Raw genomic sequence first — 23,192 nt, 5'->3', positions numbered from 1 at the left:
TGCATGTGTGTTGTTGCTGCCTGTGTTTGAGTAATTTCTGTAACTGTGAGACATCTGCTGCTGCCTATCTTGGCCAGGTCTCCCTTGAAAAAGAGGTTTTTAATCTCAATGGGATCTTCCTGGTTAATAAATAATAAAGGTTAATAAATAAATAAATAAATAAATAAATAAATAAATAAATAAAAGAAAGCTAAACTAAGATAGCAAAGCAGCTCCAGTGAATATGTTCATGTTTTTATTGTTTTTCAATAGGCGTATTTATACATCTATTCATCATTTAGTTGCACTTAAGTAAGGTTTAAGAATCTAAAGTGAAGCTAAGATACACAAATGATTTTTTAAATAGCTCCCATAAAGCTTGGTTATGCTGATCATAAGAAATTTGTTTGTTTGATATTTGTTAGTTTTTTTGTTTCCTTTCTTGCATATAGCATTCTGCTAATGCATGCCCAATTTTCAATTAAGGACTTCAAACAGAAAAAGAGTCCTTTGGTGGCACACATTTACCAATAATAACTAGACGTCAAAACCTAAAATGAAAACTGGTTTTGGTGGTTTTATTCGTAAAATCAAAATGGTTCCCTTCCTCAAAACCAGCATTTTTGGACTACAGCACTTCAGGGGATCTTTCATTCTGGACTTTCTTATGTGCAACTCCAATGAAATCAAAGTACAGAGAGTGTGCGTTCTTGATACTGCAAGAGTTCTTTGTATAAATTAAATCATGCTAAGCTATGATGACTAAAGCATCTGGAGAAGTCTAAGTATATTTCACAAGCTAAACCAAACCACATCTAAAATGCATGATGAATCAGGGTCATATAAATATTACGCCTACAAGATAGATTACTGGAAAGTAGGCTACCTAACGGCAATGACTTTCAGCAAGCACTGACCTAATTTATCTGACAATTAGTTCAACAGTTCACCAGTTTAAGTTCAACATAAAATTTCCCATGTCATACATAGCAGATAATCTTATTTCACAGAATCAACAGAAATCTTCTAGAAGGTTTCCTCGTGCACAGTCAGTATATAATGATGTTGCTGACAGTGCTATGGTACCCTTTGAAGTTTCATGTGTGTACCCAGCTGGGGAGAGTAACGTGTTTCCTGGTATGTGTAGTTTTGTGGGCACATGAAAGCTTCTTTACAGCCACGTGTTGATCAGCTCAGGAGAAATGGTTTTTGATTAAAAGCTTCCATGGATGGCTGGGTCCTTCACTGTGTGCTCACCTTGGAAGTAGAATAGAGGAATTTCTCATTGCTATGGGAATGTCCACTGTAAATAAGAAGCATGACAGAAAATGGATTTTTATTTAAATTTTATGTTTTGCACTGATGAATAGCTGATGCATCAAATGTTTAGCCACCAATGCTTATTAGATTTCTAGCTAATAGTTTGGGATTAGGAGTGATTGGGGCTAGCACATTTCCCCAGTATGAAATATTAATCTCTCTTTTGTTCTGATGAGGGAGTTAAAGAATTTCTTGCGATGTGTTGGTGATTTCAGTCCTCATCTAAATTCCCAAAACATGAAGTTATCTGGTTCCAATTATTTTTTCCTCATGCAAGCTGATTTTCTGGAAATGTGATCTCCAAACATCACTGAATGGAAAGAAGATAATTTAGTAAACATTCCAAAAGCACATTCAGTCCATATGCCATGCAATATGAATAGATTTGAACCCACATATAGAAATTTGGTCAGGTTGTTTTCATTTCATTGTTATGGCTTTTTAAAAAATGGTATAAATCTACAGTCCTAAAGTAAACAAGATGAAAGTACTTTAGAGTCTGGAAAAGGTGATTTGGAAACATGATTCACTTTAGAATTGACTGACAGCGCTCACGAACTTGGACGTTTTGAATGCATTTCAAAATATAAATGGAATGTAATGTTTAAATGAAACCACATGGCAATCCTGGATTTTTTGCCTTTAATCAAATCGTCACAACAATGAATAAACTTATGTAAATACCCCAAAGCCACAACCCCAAATTAAGGCTTTAAACAGTGTCGTAATTGTTTTTGTAAAAGCCTGACAATACAAGTGCAGCCAAGTCTAGACAACCTTCACCAATAAAACACAAGAACATCTGACTTTTTTTTTTTTTTTTACACAGAACAAGATCAAATAAATAGACCTAAAATGCCCAGAATGAACCAGCAAGAGGGTCCGTGGATACAAAAATGCTGTTGTAGTCTGAAGAATATTCATTGTTGTTGGCTGGAGTTAGTGCCTGTGAAATCAAAGCTATTTCAGGGTGATTTACAGGCTGTAAGTGTCACATTTTGTGTGAAGGCTGACACTGAAGGAGATGGATTGTTTGTCTGAATCAGTTTCATTGGATGTGAGGAGTATGACTGATGCTTCAATCAGTGTTTTTATTGTTGCTATATTGCTTCAGTACTTTGAGCTGTGCAGCTGATAAAGTGTGTAACTAAAAATCAGCAAAATGTTTTCCACATCATATCACTGCCATTCCTTTTCCCTGAAACCAAAACAGGAAAACATCAGAGTAAGCACGGCAAGAAGGTAAATCATGGTTTATATGGAAGGCCAGTCCTGGCAGAAAAAATAGGTTTTTGCTCTTTAACTAAGTTTCCTTAAGCTGACTAACCACAGCAATAAATAAATATGAATCATTCTTCAGTCACAGTTACAGAATGGGACAAAAACAAGTAGGGCTGAACGATATATCGCATTTGCGATAATATCGCGACATGATCAAGTGCAATTTTCTAACCGCAAAGTCTGCGATTATACTGCGATTATATTATACAATTCATGGGCTGCATCCTCCTGAGGCCGCATTTGTAGACCAATTACGTCACAGCGACGCGCCGAAGGCTGTCCAAATTACTACCATATCCCAGAATTCATAGCGCGGCCCAGCCAAACTCCAGTTTCCAGCAATGGCGGCCGCTACTAAGTTTTAAAATTACTCATACTAATCTTTCTGGGTCACAAAATAAACTTTTAACATATTTTCAGGCGAGAAAGTAGTTGTGTAAACATCAAATATCTGCTCGGTTTATCAAGATATCCCATATTTGCAAAAGTGCTTCGACGTTTTCAGAGGCGTCTGCTACCCACCAGCTCGACAGCTAGCCGGGAGCTCGAGGGTTACTGATGCGGCCGAGAGCGGCACAACTCCCGGCACATCATTTTCAGATCACCGCGGAGTTTCGCTGCTCGGGTTAAACATAATATATATAAGTCACTTAGACAACCTAAAAATGTTATTGTTGGGCTTTTTTCAGTGTTTTGTTTGTTCGTGAGTAAATCGGTTTGGCTGAGATTAAAGTTATTAGATTAGATAAAATAAAACTATTAATCCCCCGGGTGGGTTCCTCCTTGGTTTTCACACAGCTGACTAAACGTCAAACAGAAAACTTATTAAACAGAAGTATGAGACAGTCGAGAATTTACACCAGTGTCTGGTTATATTTTAGATAGCAAGAAGCAGACGGCCGAGTTTATTAAACTCCACCGAGACAGCGGTGACGCTAATCAGAAGGCTAGACCGTCCAATTTCACGCCTTTAAACTTTAAAGGCGTGTTTGTGTGTGTGTTTATACAATTGCTATTATGTTTGCACTTTATGTGTAATGTTACTGACTGCAGAGATCAGTAAGATGTGTGTATTTTTTATTTATTAGTTTTATTTATTTAATATTATTTTTTAATTGAATGACTGTCTAGTAGTTCACAGATGTCGAAAAACTGAGTGTGGTAAAGCCACTGATTTTGTTTATGTATATTTCTGCAATCTGCACATTGTACTGACTTTCATTTTAATGTTTACACCAGGGTTCCTTGTCAGCACTTTATGCTCAGATGTTTGTAAGCTAAAAATAAACTATTGTGTATGTTCAAATATACTGTTGTGATTGAAGAAGTTAAATAAAAATGTCAGTCATCAATTCATGCATCACCTCATGTCATCATAACAGAGGTCTGTCTTCCAGGAAAGAACAGTTTAAAATTAATGTAATATAGTATTGGCCATACTATATGATGTATTGCTTGTCTTTGTTTAATAATACAGAAGACAAATACCTTAAAAAATAATCGCATATCGCATCGCAATCGCAATATTGGGGCAAAAAATCGCAATTAGATTCTTTTCCATAATCGTTCAGCCCTAAAAACAAGTCAACAATAAATGTGAAAAATCAACAGCTCGTGCACCGCAACCCCATTGTTACCTATCATACACTCACTCTTCACATGTCGCTAGTCATATGATCCAGTTATAGTGTCCAATCAGAACAATAAATCAACCTTTCGTGAACAAAGCAATATGGGACTATATAGAACTATGTATACTGTATGAAGAGAAAGGAAATAAACCTGTTTTGTATGGACAGAAACAGATATGTTTATTAATGATATAACCCCCCCCCCCCCCCCCCCCCATCTATTATTTTAATTTATATGGCACTGATGTTCCCTCAAAGTTAGTTTCTCTTGTAGATAAACATTATGTAAATGGTATTCACAGCAAAAGCTTTACAAATATCAGCTACAATGTGTTAAAATATAAAACTGTAGTTTTGAGTTTTCTTCACAATTTTCAAAGCATTATCACTTATCATTATTATGATACTTATCATTATTATGATACTTATCATTATTATGATAAGTATCCTAATAAGAGATTTTCACTCAACATTATCACAGGTTTTGTGTCATTTATCTTTAAAAATATATTTTCAGTACCATGTAACTCGTTGAGTTTGCTTCTTGTAATTCTATATTTTCTTATATTGACTATTTCTTGGCAAACAAGCATAACTGGCTTCCATACCATTATACCATTACCCAATGAAAAATAGCACTAAAATCCATAGATGAAAGCAAGTGCACAGTTAAAATGTTAAGAGAAGGACCGCCACAATAGGTTTAGTCAGTCATGACCTTTGAGCAAGCTCTGCATAGGAGGGGGCAGAGACAGAGAGGAGAAATGGGTCCAAGAGAGGAATGAAAGAAGGAAAACAGACAGACTGAGGGGGAAAAAGAGAGAGCGAGAGAAAACAGAAAAATGAGAGGTGCGTGTGAGAGAGAGAGAGAGAGAGAGAGAGCGCAAAAGAGCTCCTGGCAGAGAGACAGAGACCAAAGAGGAGGGTGCTTGTTTTCCCCACTCTCCTCTGCCTCTGGTTTTAAAATGTGAAACAGCTCTTTGAAGAGAAAGAGAGGGGAGGGCAATCATGTACTTCCACTCTGCTTCAACGATAAGGAGTGTTTAGTGAGCTGAGGCTAACCTAAATACCAAACGCAACACAGAACTGCAGCTAGAGATACAGCTGAGGACCTGACACAACACAGGCATGAACGACATCAAGCTGGCCCTACTGGGAAGCCAGGGGGCTGGGAAATCAGGTAAGTACTTGAGAGTGATTTAGTGATCTATAAGGGAGAAAAAGTGTCTCTTTATACTTGTATCTCAATAAAAACTGTAAAAACTGTCAAGACTGTTGACAAGGAAGTTATGATGCCTTAACTTCAAACCACCTCATTTAACTTGCTTATTTTGCTTATTACCTGAATTTAAACACATGTCTCTGCTAATGTAGTAGTTTGGCGTGTTTTATCATCATTTTATTTTTTAATCAATTGGTCAACAAATGTCATCAAGTTCTTAATTTTATGGTTATATGCTACATTGTGTTGTTTTTGCTTAGCTATCAGTCAAAAACTCAGTTTACAGTACAGTGCATAAGATAACTGGTAAATCAGAGTTGGTATTTGTTCTTGAAAAACTGATAATTAAATATTATCAAAATTGTTGCTAACTAAAATTAAAAACAATAAAATGATAAAGTGACAAATTGTGGCTGATTTAACATGTTTGAATTTCCCCTCTCAGACATTCAGTGTCTCAGTTATATTAAATTTAGGGCTAAAGATTTTGTAATTATTATAGAACATACACAATGTAGCTTAACACACTTTTCTGAGGTGAGCTAAAGATTTTAAAGATTGTGACTCACGGCTCTATCTCAGTACGATCCTGCTCTGCATAGTTTGGGCGAACTTATCATGGTCTTCATCAAAAGAGACGCTGGACAGAATTATGTGCATAAATACTTTAGAGAGGTTATTACATATGTGCTCTAAACAGTAATGCAGATGTGTAAAACAACAAAAGCTCTCCATCATATAATGATTTAACAGCTATTTAGTTCAATTCGGGTGTCTTTATATTGCACCAAACCATAACAACTGTTGTGTCGAGGTACTTTATAATGTAAAGAGCTGACAGTATTCTGAAGAAAACCTCAACAAGCAAGCAAACTCCTTTGAGCAAGATTTTGGCAACAGTGGAAAGGAAAAGCTCCCTTTTAACAGGAAGAAAACTCGGCAAAAAACAGGCTCAGGGAGGCGCTGCAATCTTCTGCGATCTGAAAAGAAGTTTTGGTGGTTTTTTGTTGTTGTTTCTAACTTTCCAGTCAAACATGATGATACTGCTGAGACTGTGAACTATCTGAGATCTGTCTATTTTTTCTTCTACCAAAGGAAAGTGTAATTTCTGGATAGATCTCTTGATTGCAATATGGTAACACTTGAAAACATGTCACTTTAACCACAAAACAAGTTTTGTTTAAAATTTTTGAGGGCGTACTTTTTAACTAGCCAGCCATGGAGCATGAGAGCTGATTTTTGATTCAATTCAGTTTTATCTATACAGCTCCAAATCACAACAAAAGTAACCTCAAGGCGCTTTGGTAGACCCTACAATAATGCATACAGAGAAAAACCCAACAATCATATGATCCCCTATGAGCAAGCACTTTGGTGACAGCGGGAAGGAAAAACTCCCTTTTAACAGGAAGAAACCTCCGGCAGAACCAGGCTCAGGGAGGGGCGGAGCCATCTGCCGCAACCGGTTGGGGAGAGAGAAGGAAGACAGATTTTTGTTCTTGTAAACTTTGACAAGAAAAGGTGATTGAAAAGTGTGATTAACTATGAATATTCCCACAGAGCCCAACCACAATCAATTCACAGAGTGGAAAAATCTCTTCTTAGTGTTTCTTGACACTTCTACAGGCTACAGCTAAAACTTAAATCAGAGCTAAGCAAATCACCAGGGTACCACCAGGTTTATGCTGGGTTCATGTCATACCCTTAATGAAAACAGCAGAAATGACTGGGTGCGTGACTATTATGGTGCAAGTACAGCTCATTCAGAAACACAGTAAACAAAACATAAACATTAGGTTGAATGATAGCAGAAATTAATATTAATTAATTGCATGTCACTTTTTTTGGCATGCGATTTTAACTGTTATTTGCCGTCCAGGAAGAGTGGCCTTGAGAAATGAAAAGTAATTATTTTTAGCAGTGAACACTTCCAAGTTTGAATAAACATGTTTCTCTTTTCTTCCAGCATTGTGTGAGCTCTGGTTTTGCATTACATAACCAAAGACAACAGTGGATTATTGGCTCCATTCACTGAGGTTTAACTAAACTAATAAGACCATTTCTCCCTCCAGAGATTATCTGCCTTTGTTTTAAAACTCCTCAGTCACAGGGCTTAGTTCAAGGCTGGACAGAGGAAAGCACAACATGTTTTATCAATAAGTCAATCGGCCTGCTGCTCCACCTGTGGTGTTGTTTAGAGTGTAATTTGATCTTGGCTTTCACTGACTTTGATGTGTCGCAGTGATAGTTTGTTATCTTGTTTTTTTGCTTGTTTTTTTCTGTGTCTATTTTAAGTTTCATGTGTCCATATTGGATCATTTAGTATTTTTTATGGGTTCTTCGGAGAACCAGTTCATGCAACCATACTTCAGTTCTCCTGTTTGGACACACTTCAGATTGGATTTTTAAGCTCTTGTTAAAAATGCTGTCTAGGAGAAAGCATTACTTATGATTCTGCTTCTGTCTGTGAGAGGGTGGTTCAGACTGTACTGTACAAACCTTTTAAAACAATGGGACATGGCCATTCTTGGTGCTTGGCAGTGAAGCAGAGCCGTTACCTTGGTGATGCTGTAGCTTATGGAAGCTGTATGTGGGTGCTTGAGTTCATTCGACATGTTTTTCTGCTCCCTTCTGCTCTATTTGTTGCTTTCAACACGTCTTTTATCGTTGAATGTATCTTTATGTGACAATGGAACCAGGACAATTCCTATTGTGTTAAGTCCTAAGTGTTGAATGTCCACATCCATGTTTGTGTGTCACCGTGTCCTAACCTCTGTACAACCCCTCAAGAGGCCCACTATTAGGAGCAAGCTTCCAGAGTTCAGCACTTGAAACTTCAGCCTTTAATTGAAATTGATTGTCTTGTGGGACCAAAACTGGCCCAGTCAGTCAGTTTTATGTGTAGCTTGCAGTGTAGAGGCAAAGCACAGGCTGGGGGGGATTTAACTATTCAGCTTGCCAAATATGCACACAGACCTTCCAGGAAAGCCGTGCAGCATTCTTTTATGTGGGGCTTCAGTTTCATCGCTCCAATCCTGGAGACATTTAACACGGTGTTGTGCCTGCTGGGGTGAACAAGGCTCCCCCACCCCCTTCTTCACTGAGAGGGATGAGTGTGTAATGATGCCATGATTCATTTTATTGTTTTCCATTTCATCTCCTTTCTCCAGCTGTCCTCGTGCGCTTCCTGACCAGACGCTTTATTGGTGAATATGCCTCAAATACCAGTAAGTGTTTCCAGATTTCATATAATGGCACTTTGATGAGGTTTTGGTCTAGAAGATTGCTCTCATCCACTTAGAGATGCAACATTTTCACCTGTGCATTCATGGACAAGGAAAATATTGTTCTTTTGGGTAATAAAAATTTTGCAGGCAGGTAATGTAGACAATCCTCTCGTGTAGCTGTTTTGACACAGCTTCCAGTGTTTTAGCTCAACATTTCTGATAGTATAGTTGGATATCTAATGGATTTGTATTTTTATACTATTTTCTATTTGTATTTATCATAAAGATGCTGTTATCCTATATCCTTTAATGTAATGATGTAATTGTGGTTTTCACTGTTTTCATTACCACTTTAGGCATTGATGCTTCTAGCTCTGTTAGCCGTGATTACAAGTCATGAAGTGAATAGACATGGAAAGTTAAAATAAATAACAATAAAGTCAAAATATATACTTGTGTATGTATGTCTGACCCATCACAACTTTTTAATTATGCTTGATACACTAGCAGTCCAGTTCCTGTAAAACAACAACAACAAACTTTGTAGTAAAAGTAGATTCGTGACAAATTCATGGTAGGTAATGTTAATACCTGGTAATAGATTTGTGTCTTGAAAGTCTTACTAAAAACTGATGAAAGTCCCAAACACCACATTTTTGACATGTTCCATGTGTAATTTTGACATCCATCAATAATATAATATAATAGTTATTTATGCATTTTGTATCTCCTCCACAGACTCTTTGTACCACAAAAGACTGTCGATCGATGGCAGGCAGCTGAATTTGGAGGTTTTTGACCCCTGCTCTCAGGTAAGACTCTTGTTTTTAGTATTAACAGAAATATATTAGAAAAGCAGAGCTGCAGCAGGACCACCAACTTTTCCCGTTGTTCTTCTAACATTTCATCTGGAGGACCACCGACAAACCACTGACAGGAAACAAACCGAAAAAATGAAAATCTGACACTGATGAGAATAATGCCTTTTCAAGAAAATTCACCTAAACTACTCATAAAGAAAGTCAATTTTTACATTCTTGAGTAATTTTGTTTGACTGTCGGGCCATAACCAAAATTTGGTTTGCCTTCATCTATCTATCATCTATCTATCAAAACAGTGGTTTGTTTTCAGGCTGCTGGAGAGCTGCCTGTGGCTTAGCTGTGGTTATGTGTTCACTTAGAGTTAGCAAGTGTGGGAATATAAGGATTTATGAGAGTATCCTGAGGAGATGAATGTCCCTTTGAAAAAAAGGGGAGCCATATAAACCTCTTACTTCTCATTCAACAAAACTAAAGACCTGAGAGGGACTTTACTACAATGTTAGTGTTTTATTGGAGTACCCTGGCTCAGGAGAACAAAAACCAGTCATTGTCTTTGTCATTTAGACCCCCTGTAATATTGCTGTCCCATAAGGAACACAGAGTCACAATCCAGCCCTTCTGACCCAGACTGCATTAAAAGAAGTCAGTAAAGACAAAAGGTTTAAAATTGGGTTTTATAGCACTCAGGTGTGTCCCCAGGCCTCAAGCCCTTCTTACACTGTTTATGTCAAGGTCACAAGCGCTTGTAGGGTCACTCTGAATTTATTTACTGGTGTCACTGATATTGTTAAGGCACCACTTTGAAATGCTTTCTGGTATTAGTGACTTTCAGCTGCTCACTTGTCACAGAGGGTTGCCACAGCAGCTCTGTGAGTTTCCTTTGGCAGGGTTTTACACCAGATGCATTTTCTGACACTTTCCAAAAGGGATTTGTATCTCTGGATGGAACTGAACCAGCAACCCTCTGCTTGCTGAGCAAATTTGTAAACCAATACGCTATGGATCCATAAAAGGAAAGTGTTTCAATATTACAGGTATGAAAACTAACTGTAAGATGCTTGATTAGCAAAAAGAGCAATAAAATCAAATCTGTATAATCAATGGGAAGACAGTAATGCCAATGTGCATTTGTCAAAAAAGTATAAAAGCAACTCAGTTTTGCTCAAAACAGGGAAATAAAAATACAAATACAAGGTGTTTTCAGCATTGGAACACATCTATAGAAATAATAATGGTATCCAGCTATATTATTATAATACCATCCATAGAAAGTGACACAGTGTAAAGGATACAGGCTCCAACTCTTTTTTCTTGCTCCATAGGAAAAGCAACCCAGTTAGCACGTTGATTCGGGACAAACTGGATGATACCAACATAAAAGCACATGCTCTTCTTGGCAGGGTTCGGAGGCCAGGTGTATACTTGAAGAGCCAGTGGACTGGGCAGATGGCTTTGTGGTGGTGTACAACATCAGTGACCGCACTTCCTTCATCAATGCCAAAAACATCCTGCGGCAGATTCGGGAGACACGCATGGAGAACTGCAAAGGGTCAGCAGAAACTTAATAACAGATGCTGCTGACATATAATGGATGTTTGGATTGGTTGTTATTTAACAGTAATTCTGGGTGCTACAACAATGCCTGTTTGAAATGGAGGCAAAATCCTACATTCAATTCTACAATTTCAAATGTCAGATGAAATCCTCGTGCAAAGAATCAGTAATCAGAGGTTTAAAGTAAAGTGGCAAGTCCGGAAAATGATGTACACCCACTTGTCCATATATAGTAAAGTGCTATATAAATACAGGCCATATGAACTGAACATGCTGCAAATGCTCCAGGAAAACAACAAAACAGAGTATCTGTGCCCTAGGTTCTTTGTAACTGGACATGAATCTACATGCACTTTTGAATTTGAGGAATGCTGGGAGTCCTGACTGCCCTCCTACAAACTCAAACTCATAAATGATTCATGATTTACAGGGATTGCCAGCGCAGGTGTCTGATAAATTTAAGCGTGAAAAAAACAAACAAACAGGCCATCCACATCTATCAGGCTGCCTGGCAGCATGCCAAGGCATCCTGATAACATGGAGGGAAGAGCTGTGTAGCCTAATGACAGGTATTTGAGAATAAATATAGGTGTAGATCACAAGTGGAACTGTTGGATTGTGTGAATGTAAATCAAGCCCAGCTAGTCGAAACATCTGCTTTACGCTCAGAAAGATAGGATAGGTTGCTTAATAGCCAAAATTGTTGCAATGTTGTTGCAAAAGCACTCAAAAGCTGTAAAATAAAACACATTTGCCTCTGCATCCTCTTCATATTGCTATCCTCAGTCATCTTGCAGGCTGATGGTGTTAACGCCTCCCTGCTGTCTTTTTTTCAGGGAGATGGATGTTCCTGTTTGCCTGGTTGGCAACAAGCAGGACCTCTGCCATGCTCGTCAGGTGCGTGAGGATGAAGGCCGCGGTCTGGCGCAGGAAAACCGCTGTAATTTCCAGGAGGTCTCAGCAGCCGAGAGCTACCAAGACATTGCCAACCTCTTCACACAGCTCATCCGGCAGGTGATGGAGCATCTGAAGTATCGCGCTGACAGACGACGCTACAGCGGCTCAAAGTCTATGGCCAAACTCATCAACAATGTTTTTGGCAAGAGGAGGAAGTCCGTATGATGATCCCAGTACAGTTAGCAGCTAATCGGACACTGAGATGTCCCTGCTGTACGTGGCCCTTAAGGGGATGCAACCTTAATGTGTTGGGTTTGATGTGTGATGTGTTGGTCTATACACTCAACAGAAAACTGTTGAGTGTATAGACAATGATAGAAACAGTGAACCTCTTTATATCATGAGCAACATGAGTGGTTGGTGGAAAAATTCAGACGGCCATAGTTACTAAATTTACAGGCAAATATATATCTTGGCAAAGTTTTGTTTTTCCTTTGGTTATTTTGACTTTGCCTTGGGTATGTTTCTCTGATGAAAGGGCCAAATACAGTGAGGCAGTCAAAAAAAAGCAGGTATGTTAAATAGAGCAACACTATACAGGAGAGGGAAGCATAAAAAGATATTTACTACATACACTTTTTATTCTTTTTCTCTTAATGTGTATTAACTATTTGTCGAAAGCTTGCACTGCATCACCGACTCCTGCATCAGTACAGTGTAGGCCAACAGTGATGACACTGAATGAAACTTTCAACACCATATTGCATGCCTTCATTTTGTGACTGGTTCAGTTAGCTTTACTTTACCAGAGTATTGCCCCTATAGTTCAGCGTTGTGTAGTCTTTTGCTCAGCGTCCTTTTATACTGGTATAATATTTCAGAGACAGTATAATTGATATTACATGGTTATTTTAAATGCACGTTAAATGTATATTCTCATAGTAATGCCACTCTTTGGAAACCATAATGTTTTATTTACTGGATCACTGAACTGTGATTTGTAATACGCATACTGTGTAAATCCTCTGATTGTCTAATGCATAATATGGTTTATTTAACAGCTCCTGCTGTATGAACACTTAGTTTAGCTGTGGTCATTATCACTAAAATGCTGAACGTTACATTTAACACAATTTATTTAGTTGAATGGAAAAGTCCAAAGACATGAACAGGGTTAGGTTAACCCTGCCTCTTCCCCTGTGATAGCAGGGATAGATGTGTGCTTTCTCAGATTCTCAGGTCTTTTTTGGAGATGATGAAGAAGATTATAATACTTAGGGTAGTGATATGTCAAATACAATCAGTGTGTAGTGTGCCTTGGCTTCTCGGTTTGCTTCATTGGCGATGTGTGGTTTAAAAAGACGAAACAACACCAACTTCACAAACCAGCAGCTACATCCATCAGTGTCTGTGCCAAGTGAGAGGCATATACCTATATCAGTGCATGGCTGTGTGGCTGTCTGGCCTTTAACTGACACTCGGACTCTTCCTATGCACCCTTTAGTCTTACTTTATTGTAAAGGTGGAACCTGTATGTCATATGTTGTTGTATCCTGTTTGCTTTTAATGACAGATAAGATAAAATAGTATTTAATTGGACTAGAAAATAATGCATCTATTACAAAGTGATATCAATTTTAATTTAACATTGTTATTGTTGCACATTGTACTCAGCTTCGGTTGTATACTGTATGTATTTTGTATAGATTCAGTATCTTAATCTTGTATTTATTTGAGTTAAAAAAGAAAAGAAGAAAATGCCCTAAAAACTTAACACCATACTGTAGAACTAACACATACCAAATGAGGCCACGAAATTTATTCAACAAAATGCTGTTTTTCTTCTAAAGAAAAACTTCTTCTCAGTTATGTCACCATGATTTTTTACAGAAGGAAAGCACTGTGTATCATGAAAAATATCTTCATCTATGCAGTTTTTTGTTGATGAATGCTCTTTTTTGTAAATGCTGTAAAAACACTGGTTATTCCAGAGGAAATTAAAGTTAAACATTGATGGCTGTTTTAGCTCTTCACGGGGACTGCTGTTTCGCTTTCAGCTTAATTTTAATTAGATGTCCATGAGAGAGGGCATTACTCTAAAGCCTTTAGTAAAAAAAAAGAAAAAAAAAGAAAAGAATTTCCTGTGCTAAAAATAGAAAGACTAGAGGCAGAGCAGTGAGGGGAGAAGCTCCATTGTTATGCTGAATTTTAGCCTCTTAAACAAAGCGACGCTCCCTCACGTTTCCACTAGATGGCAGCACAGATCACGATGACGATCTGGCCTTGAGTTTAATCATTTCCTGCAGATCATTATATGAATGAACCTTTTAAATACAAGCGCGTCCATGCTCACAGGTGTACACACGGGTGCTCACACACACAAACTACACCCTTTTTGGCTCCTACCTCAAAGCACACTGTGCGCTGTCGATCTTACATGCTGCACAATAATGTTTAATATTTAGTATTTACTGTTATATTCCCATATATCATCGTGATGTTGTTTATTATGTTGCTCTTTTTTTTCCTTCTGCTTGTTTTCTCTTTTTTCTTTCTCAACAGGTGATCCGGGTGATTGATATATGTATTTTTTGTCTGTTTATTTTGTTTATTTTTGTTTTTTGCCCTCTTCCCCGCTGTTTTTCTTTCCCTCTTTCTTTCTCCCCTTTCTTTTCCCCAGTCAAGTCTGTCCCGTATTTAGCAAGTGAAAATAAAATAAAATAAACAATAAAAAGTGAATCAAATAGACCATTACAGCAAGGCTGTGATGGTCTATTTGGTAAAGTAAATCCGTTGGGCATCTTTCTTTGCCTTTAGACAATAATTCTGATGGCAAAAGAGCCAAACGGGACAGGCAAAAAATAAAAAGAATAAATAAAAACAATAATTTCTTGCCCAGGGGAGGCGACAAATTTGTACACAAACCAGATCGATAGTTTATTTATTTATTTACTTTTTACAGCAGAAATGTCCTTTTTTTTTTTAAAAACATTGTTAAGGGAGGAAATACACATAGTAATGTAGATGCCATAAATAATAGCTGTATTCCCTTAGTATTCCACTGTGATGTTTTACTACTGAGTGGCAAATTTAAGGAAAACCAATATAAATAGACTTTGTTAGATGTAATTTGTGGTGTCTGAAATTCTTTTCAACATGTGAGGGAAAATCTGAATTCACTTATAGGTGTTTTTCGTTCTGACTGACTCATTTTTTATTGCTCGTGTCTTTAAGTACCACATATGAGTAAGAATGTGTATGCTATGACCCTGAGCTATTCAAAGATGTACGAAAACAAATGCAATTACCCAGATAATACATGAATGGTACCCAGGTACAAGTGTGTACCACTAAATAAGAGGTAGAGATGAGATACAGTGGTATCTGTAATACTTGAAAAATATAAATTAGAAACTGCTTCATTTGCCAATTAATGTTATGTAAGGAATTTGCCTTTGATTTCCTTGACAGAGCCTCTCAAAGAGGACACTGTTAACATTTCTTGTTATGAAGTCAGTCGAATGATTACAAACCCAGAGGAAAGGAACATTTCAAACTCTCTGCTTTTTTCAGCTGTTTTCTTCTAAATGCACCTCAGAGGTTTGGATTGTTTTTGTTCTTCTGACATTCCTTCTTCTCATTTTGGCCCTTCGTAAAAAGAACTAAAATAAGCTGAACGTTGCTGTACAGAACTTTGTCTAAAATGAGCCTTTCTTCAGATAACACCACATTGTTATCCTGAAACTAGACAGGATAATTAGTTTGACCATTACTTTGTCTTTTAATCCTTATTTCTCCAGATTTCAGAGAGCAGGTCAGTATCCAGTTATCTCAGAATAGAAAAATGATTTCTTCCAGAGGAGACAAAGAACAGGCCTTTGTGATGGTCGCAACTTTCAAATGAAATGCTGAGATGTGAGTCAGCATTATATGCAAAGACCACAAAGAGAAGCAAAACATCTGCTGAGTGATGCAAAACAAGGGATCTGGAGACACAAGACAAGCTGAAAAAATAAATAAATAGAGATATAGAAAAATAACCTATACCAAGGGATGCAAAGGGACAAAAGAGTGATGCAAAATGTTCACAAAAGGATGGAAAATGATGACAAAGAGAGTGATAAATACACTGACCTGTAGATCTGTGTCAGCGATGGAGAGGTGAATAATGCTGGAGAATTTGGGTAATAATGCCCCTGTGTAACACGTGGCTTTGAAGCCACCCATCTGGAATTTTCCCATAAACGAATCTTACTTACTTCAAGAAATAATCTAAATAAAAATAAATAATAAAAATAAAAAGGTATTTATTTACTTTACAATCCGTGCCAGGCCAAGAAAACTCACACTACTTATTAGAGCTATATTTTAAATACTCATCATCAGCTCAGCCAAGTAAAATCAGGGCTAAAGCACAGATAGATGAAGATTACATCTGTTAGCGTTTCAGAGTTGAAGTTTGAAGTTTCTGAACAAATAGTTTCCTCTGATTGTTCGGTAACCTTTTGCCTCACCACATCCAAGCAGAGGATATTTGGTGAAGAGCAAACAGAAAGCTGTGCAGCCTCCTCACAGTGTCCGTCATTGCAGCACAGGAGGCAAATGAAAGCCATGTCTCTGCACGAGTCTTTTTGATACAGCTGTTTGGGATCAGTGAACATTTTTCCTCATCAAATATCATTTCGCTCCATTGTGAGGATATTTCCCGGACACGTTTATACTCTTAGATAACCACAGGCATTCTTTTACGCCCAAGAAAGACTGCTCCCCCCCACCCCCTTCCTAAAAAAAAGAAAGAAAAAGAAATCATTTGACGCACAGGAAGTCATGAATTTTACATTTCGAGCAGCAGCTAAAGCTGTTTGTTTTGAATAAAAAAAAGCAGTGGTAGGCAGAAACAGCTCTCGATGTGGCAGAACAGAAGAGAAAACGAAAACAGCCCCACCTACAGAGACTCGAAGCAAATCTGAGGAAAAACACATCACAGTGCCTCCCACCTGAGTTTGACTGACAGGTAATTTCTGGAGAGAGCAGTGCAGAACACAGTGGACATTAGAGCTTAATAACAACAAAGGTGTCAGAAAAATGCAGATTGAGCAAAAATAAAGTGTAAATGTGCGAAGGTGCAACATCCCTTTCATACAAATTCTAATTTTATTCAATCTTTTCATCTCTCTCCCCTCTCCTCTTCTGACTGTCTCATTTTTTTCTCTTTTTTCCAGAGAAATGAGGAGCGCAGACAAATGGAGACAGAACCTCCAAGCGTGGCCTCGAAGCTTCAGGTCAGTGATCTTATTTGGCCCCTGTGCGGAGGAAGAATTGCTTTTGGCTCGGCCGTGGACAACCATCCGAACCAAGGGGATTGGATGCTGCTGGGACACCCCAAGAGCCAATCAGAAAGGCCATCGATCAGTTCCCCTTAATCTCACAGCTGGTGAGCACATCCCCACTCCAATCTAAAAACCGACAGCTTAGTCAGAGTGACAGGGGATTGGCTGTCTTCCAAAGATTTGAACCTCTAAGGAAACAGATCCACATTAGAACAGAAACAGGTGGTACTTCACTCACCTCTCACCACCAAACTATCTGGCTGGAATAATTGGCTACAGAAATAAATAGAAGTGAAAATGTTTTGTCAGACTGTTCTTTAAAAAACAATTAAAATGCATATTGATGTGGTAGGCTGATATTATTTTTTAGGAGTAAAGCTAGTTATCTTTATTCAGACATGTTTTCTCTTAAGATGTTTATGAAAACAATAATTTAAGTTGATTGAGCAGGACTCAAGGACAATATTTTTCTTCTTTTTCTTTTTTTTGCCATGTACTGTGCACTGTGTGTCAGGCTGAATGAGTGCATACAGTGATTGCTTGATGAATGTATGTGAAGAGCTTGTTTCTAAAACGAGACATCTCCTATCTGAGAGAATAGAGATACAAAAATTTAAGGTTAGCTTTGTTGAAATGAGTCTCCTATTTTCATATCTTTAATGTATGGATAGATAATACGAATGAATGTGACATTTTTATGCATCAAGGACAGAATAATGAAATCCTTTTCACATCATCTGAGTTGTTAATGGTTTATTAAGGTATCCTGCTGTCTCCTCTTACACTAAAATGATGTCCTGCTGTCTGTGCACGAAATACTGCTATGCAAGATGTTCACATCTGCCTGTGCTAATGATGCAATAAGCTTAATCTAATGAGATATTTGATATTACTTCAGTATCAAATAGCCTCTGACTCTTTGTGTCAGCTCGATCAGAGCTTCCATGTAAAATTGCATTACAGTGAATAATAATAAAAAAAATCACTAGTTGTATTGCCTTAAACAAAGATCTTTATAGACAGAAAAACATGCAATTTTATGTATGCTATGTATGAGTAAGTCTGCGTAGGTGTATATGCAAATACAATACATATATATGTATATAGTATAGTGCACTGCCTGGATTGATTACAAGAAGGCCTATGACTCGATGCCCCACACCTGGATCCTAGAATACCTAGATCTGTACAAGATCAACAGGACCCTAAGAGCCTTCATCAGGAACTCAATGGGAATGTGGCGGACAACACTAGAGGCCAAATTCATGCCAATAGCTCAAGTCACCATCAAGTGCAGGATCTACCAAGGAGATGCTCTGTCCCCAATGCTGTTCTGCATAGGCCTGAACCCCCTCAGTGAGATCATTAACAAGACTGGCTACGGATACCGACTACGGAACGGAGCAGTTGTCAGCCACCTCCTGTACATGGATGACATCAAGCTGTATGCCAAGAGTGAACGCGACATTGACTTGCTCCACACCCCAGGCTATACAGCAATGACATCGGAATGTCGTTCGGACTGGAGAAGTGTAGTCGGATGGTAACAAAGAGAGGGAAGGTAGTCAGAACTGAGGGGATCGAACCATCAGAAGGCAACAATGCAGACATAGTGGACAGCTACAAGTACCTGGGGATCCCACAGACAAAAGAGAACCACAAAGAGGACGCTAGGAAAGCTGCAACCACCAAGTACCTGCAGAGGGTCAGGCAAGTCAGCTGAACGGTAAGAATAAGATCCGGGCTATCAACACCTACTCCCTGCCCATGATCAGGTACCCTGCTGGGATAATAAGCTGGCCAAAGGAGGAGATAGAAGCCACTGACATCAAGACTAAAAATCGCCTGACCATGCATGGAGGGTTTCACCTAAAGTCCAGCACCCTGAGGCTGTACGCTAAGCGGAAGGAAGGAGGCTGGGGACTGTTGAATCTCAGCACCACAGTCCAGGATGAGACAACAAACATCCATGAATACATCAGGAAGATGGCTCCAACCGACCGCATGCTCAGTGAATAACTCAGGCAGCAAAACCCCAAGAAAGAGGAGGAACCATCATGGAAGAATAGGCCCTTGCATGGTATGTACCACCGGCAGATAGAGGAGGTGGCTGATATCCAGAAATCCTACCAGTGGCTGGACAAAGCCGGACTGAAAGACAGCACAGAAGCACTGATCACGGCAGCACAGGAACAAGCTCTGAGCACAAGATCCATAGATCCTGGGGTCTACCACACCAGGCAAGACCCCAGGTGCAGGCTGTGTAAAGATGTCCCTGAGACAATCCAGCACACAAAAGCAGAGTGCAAGATGCTAGGAGCACTAGGGCAGTAACTCCCAAGCTAGGCGAGTGGCTCCAGAAGATCCCAGGAACAACATCCAAGATCTTGGTCCTTGATCTTGGCAGTCCTTGGGACAGCTAAGATACTGCGCAGGACCCTCAGGCTCCCAGGCCTCTGGTAGAGGACCTGAGCTTGAAGGATAGACCGCCCGCAGGGGCGAGAGGGGATTTTTTTTGTGTGTGTTTGTGTTTTATTATTTTAATTCAGACTTCAGGAGACAAGCCTGCAGCTCAATGAGATGACATCTTTTGTATTACAGCCTCAAATTGCACAACACATGATACGCAGACACACAGATGCAGCTGAGCTCGTGTTGCTAGACTAAGTGACTTTAGTGCCAATGATAACAAGCTTTTCTCGCATTGGACATTTGATTTGACAAACACAGATGTAGCTAATGTTAATGATTGTATCTCACTCATGCTTTGGAACAAGATTTGTTGTTGTGCTGGCACTGCTGGAAAGTACAGTTAATTATTTGCACATTTCCATTTCAGAAGGCTCTACTGAGACCCAGACTCCTGAGTAGACCCAAGAGTTTGGGCTTGAGTCTACTCTTTTTAAAAATTCCTCATATTTACTGTAATAAATGGATGGTATTAATACTGGAACAGTGGATTTGATACCAAGATACTATGTCATGTTTTTTGACTTTTCCAGTGCTTTCAACACCATCAGGCCGACCCTCCTGGGTGATAAGTTAGCAGCGATGCAGGTGGATGCTTCTCTGGTGTCCTGGATTGTTGATTACCTGACAGGAAGACCACAATATGTACGTCTCCCACAGTGTGTGTCTGACAAGGTGATTAGCAACACAGGGGCACCACAGGGGACTGTCCTCTCCCCCTTCCTCTTCACCCTCTACACCACAGACTTCAGCCACTGCACAGAGACCTGCCATCTTCAGAAGTTTTCTGATGACTCTGCGGTGGTTGGATGCATCAGCAGGGATGATGAGACAGAGTACCGGGCTGTGGTCGACTCCTTTGTCACGTGGTGTGAGCAGAATCATCTGCAGCTCAACGTGGCAAAGACCAAGGAACTGATCGTGGACTTCAGGAAGACCAGGAAACACTTGACCCCTGTTTCAATCCAGGGGGTCAGTGTTGACATTGTGGAGGACTATAAATACCTTGGAGTACACATTGACAATAAACTGGACTGGGCTAAAAACACCACAGCACTTTACAGGAAGGGCCAGAGTCGTCTCTATTTTTTGAGGCGACTGAGGTCCTTCAACATCTGCCAGAAAATGCTGAGGATTTTCTATGAGTCTGTGGTGGCCAGTGCGATCCTCTATGCTGTTGCATGCTGGGGGAGCAGGCTGAGGGTCGCAGATGCCAACAGACTTAATAAACTGATCCGTAAGGCCAGCAATGTTGTGGGGATGGAGCTGGACTCCCTCAAGGTGGTGTCGGAGAGGCGGATGCTGTCCAAGATAAAGACAATGTTGGATAACACCTCCCACCCACTCCATGACATGTTGGTCAGTCACAGGAGCTCGTTCAGTGAGAGACTGAGATTACCGAAAAGCACCACTGAACGACACAGGAAATCATTCCTGCCTGTGGCCATCTCCCTGTACAACGCATCCACTTAACACACTGTTTGCTGCTACAACTACACATGTTTCTTTTCCAAATATTTATTTATAAGTGACTTATGTATGTATGTATGTATATATATGTATATATTGTACTATTCTTAGTTAGCGTATTGTCTGTCTTGTCTTAATGTTGGTTTAAAATGGAGCACTGTAACAAAAAATAATTTCCCCCAGGGATCAATAAAGTATTCTGATTCTGATTCTGATTCTGATATACCAAGATCTTTTAATCTTGTCATCCTTCCAAAATATAGATATTCTACTCTGCCTTTAAGGCAATGTAACTAGATTATATGTGTTTAGGCTACTTTTTTTTTTTTTTTTTACTATATTTAAATATATTAAAGCATTTTGCAGCTGGACAGGGCAGCTTTAGATTCCTGGTTTACTCAAATAGAGAAAAGACATATGTAAAGAGACATACGCAAATACATTGTATTACAGCTTTTCCAAAGCAAAACTGGAAAGGTTTGTGCTTGTACAACTGTTGTTGAAGTTTTCTTGCCAAGTTTTAGACTCGCAGATCAAAGAGATACCCTTCAAGTGTGACAGGCTGCATCTGTAGCAGAGGAACGCTGCCCAAACACTTCTGAAAGTGGGAAAGATTCTTTCCAACATATAAGCCATGGAAAAGGAGCTATTCAGTGCTGGCTTTGAAGTTATTTGAAATGGACAGTGTGGTGAAAAAGAATTTGTCCCCTTCCTGATTCCTTCGTTTTCTTCTTCTTCTTCTTTGCATATTTGTCACACTTAAATGTCTCATATCATCAAACAAATTCTAATATTAAACAAAAATAGGTAGAGTTTTTAAATGACTTTGCTAGGAGCTGAGTTTAATTTCACTAGCCACACCCAGGCCGATTCCTGGCAGTCTTTCACGTTGCTGTGGAGAAAATCTGGCCCACTCTTCTTTGCAGAAGTGCTTTAATTGAACCATACTGGAAGACTTTGAGCATAATCGGCCTGTTTAAGATCAAGTGTTTCAATTGGATTTCAATCTGGACTTTGACTTGGCCACTCAGAAACTTCCAATTTATTTTTGTTTTTTTGAGTCATTCAGAGGTGGACTTGTTGGTGTGTTTCGGATTATTGTCCTGCTGCATAACCCAAGTGTGCTTGAGACACAGGGCCCTGATGGACGGACATTCCCTTTCAGGATTTTCTGGTAGTGCAGAATTCATGGTTCCATCAAATATAGCAAGTTTCCCATTTCCTGAAATAGTAAAACAGCCATCACACTACCACTACTAATTTTGATTGTTTGTCACGTGAAAGACAAAAAGGTAAGACAAGACTGATGGAGTGGCAGAAAGGGAACAGAAGAGAAAAACTCTACAAATTGATCTTAGGTGTTGGAAAACAAAACCAGGTCATGGATGTAGACTGGGGCAAAACACAGAGAAGAACAGATTTGAGGGTTATGAGGTTCGATTAGAAGATGGAGCAGGACTAAGAGATTCTTCTGGAAGATGCAGTGGTGCTCAACAGTGAAAGTGAATCCATACTGGAAGGCGAACTGGTTGTCGGGAGTTTGTCAGGAGGGAGGTGCTTGCTACTTGTCTGCTTGTGACAAAGACCCTTTCAAGATGAGAAGCTCAGGAGTAAAAACTATCGTCTCTAGGGAGGCATTGGACTGAGAGGCAGACAGAGGTCCAGTGCTGGCAGACCCAGGTGGAGTATGAAGTAAGACTATCAGAGTAGGTGAAGAATGTCAGAAGGCAGAATTCAGGAAATCTTTTAACCTCTCTGGTGAAGTTTCATCAGTCCAGCATTTTTCTGAGCTTGCTGATGCACTCTTCTCACCATTCCTTCTTTATACCACTCATGGTTCAGTAAAAGGACTAGATGTTGTAGTCCCTGATAATGCATTGCTTTAAATGCCGAGAATCCTGAGGGATGGCTGTTATGAGGAAAGGCAAAGCAGAAACTTTACCAGCAGCACACATCGTTGTGTGCCTCATCTTTCGGTCTTTTACCCAAG

The 23,192-nt window shown here is 39.2% G+C and overlaps 1 protein-coding gene across 1 annotated transcript; it reads left to right on the top strand.

The window, feature by feature from the left end:
* The first annotated feature begins 5,085 nt into the window (after positions 1-5,085).
* rerglb (RERG/RAS-like b) lies at positions 5,086-13,972 on the top strand. The gene is made up of 5 exons (XM_085462573.1): positions 5,086-5,391; positions 8,604-8,660; positions 9,399-9,472; positions 10,883-11,031; positions 11,873-13,972. The coding sequence occupies exons 1-5, from the start codon at positions 5,340-5,342 to the stop codon at positions 12,156-12,158; spliced, it is 618 nt and encodes a 205-aa protein (XP_085318699.1). The 5' UTR covers positions 5,086-5,339; the 3' UTR covers positions 12,159-13,972.
* The last annotated feature ends 9,220 nt before the right edge of the window (positions 13,973-23,192 follow it).

This window comes from Copadichromis virginalis, linkage group LG7 (assembly GCF_057382275.1).
Source record: "Copadichromis virginalis isolate Kocher_CV1m ecotype Utaka linkage group LG7, C_Virginalis_male_GT1.1, whole genome shotgun sequence".
In the NCBI taxonomy this organism is placed as follows: Eukaryota; Metazoa; Chordata; class Actinopteri; order Cichliformes; family Cichlidae; genus Copadichromis; species Copadichromis virginalis.
Note: the sequence above shows the minus strand (reverse complement) of the source record. Positions and strands in the feature narration are given on the sequence as shown.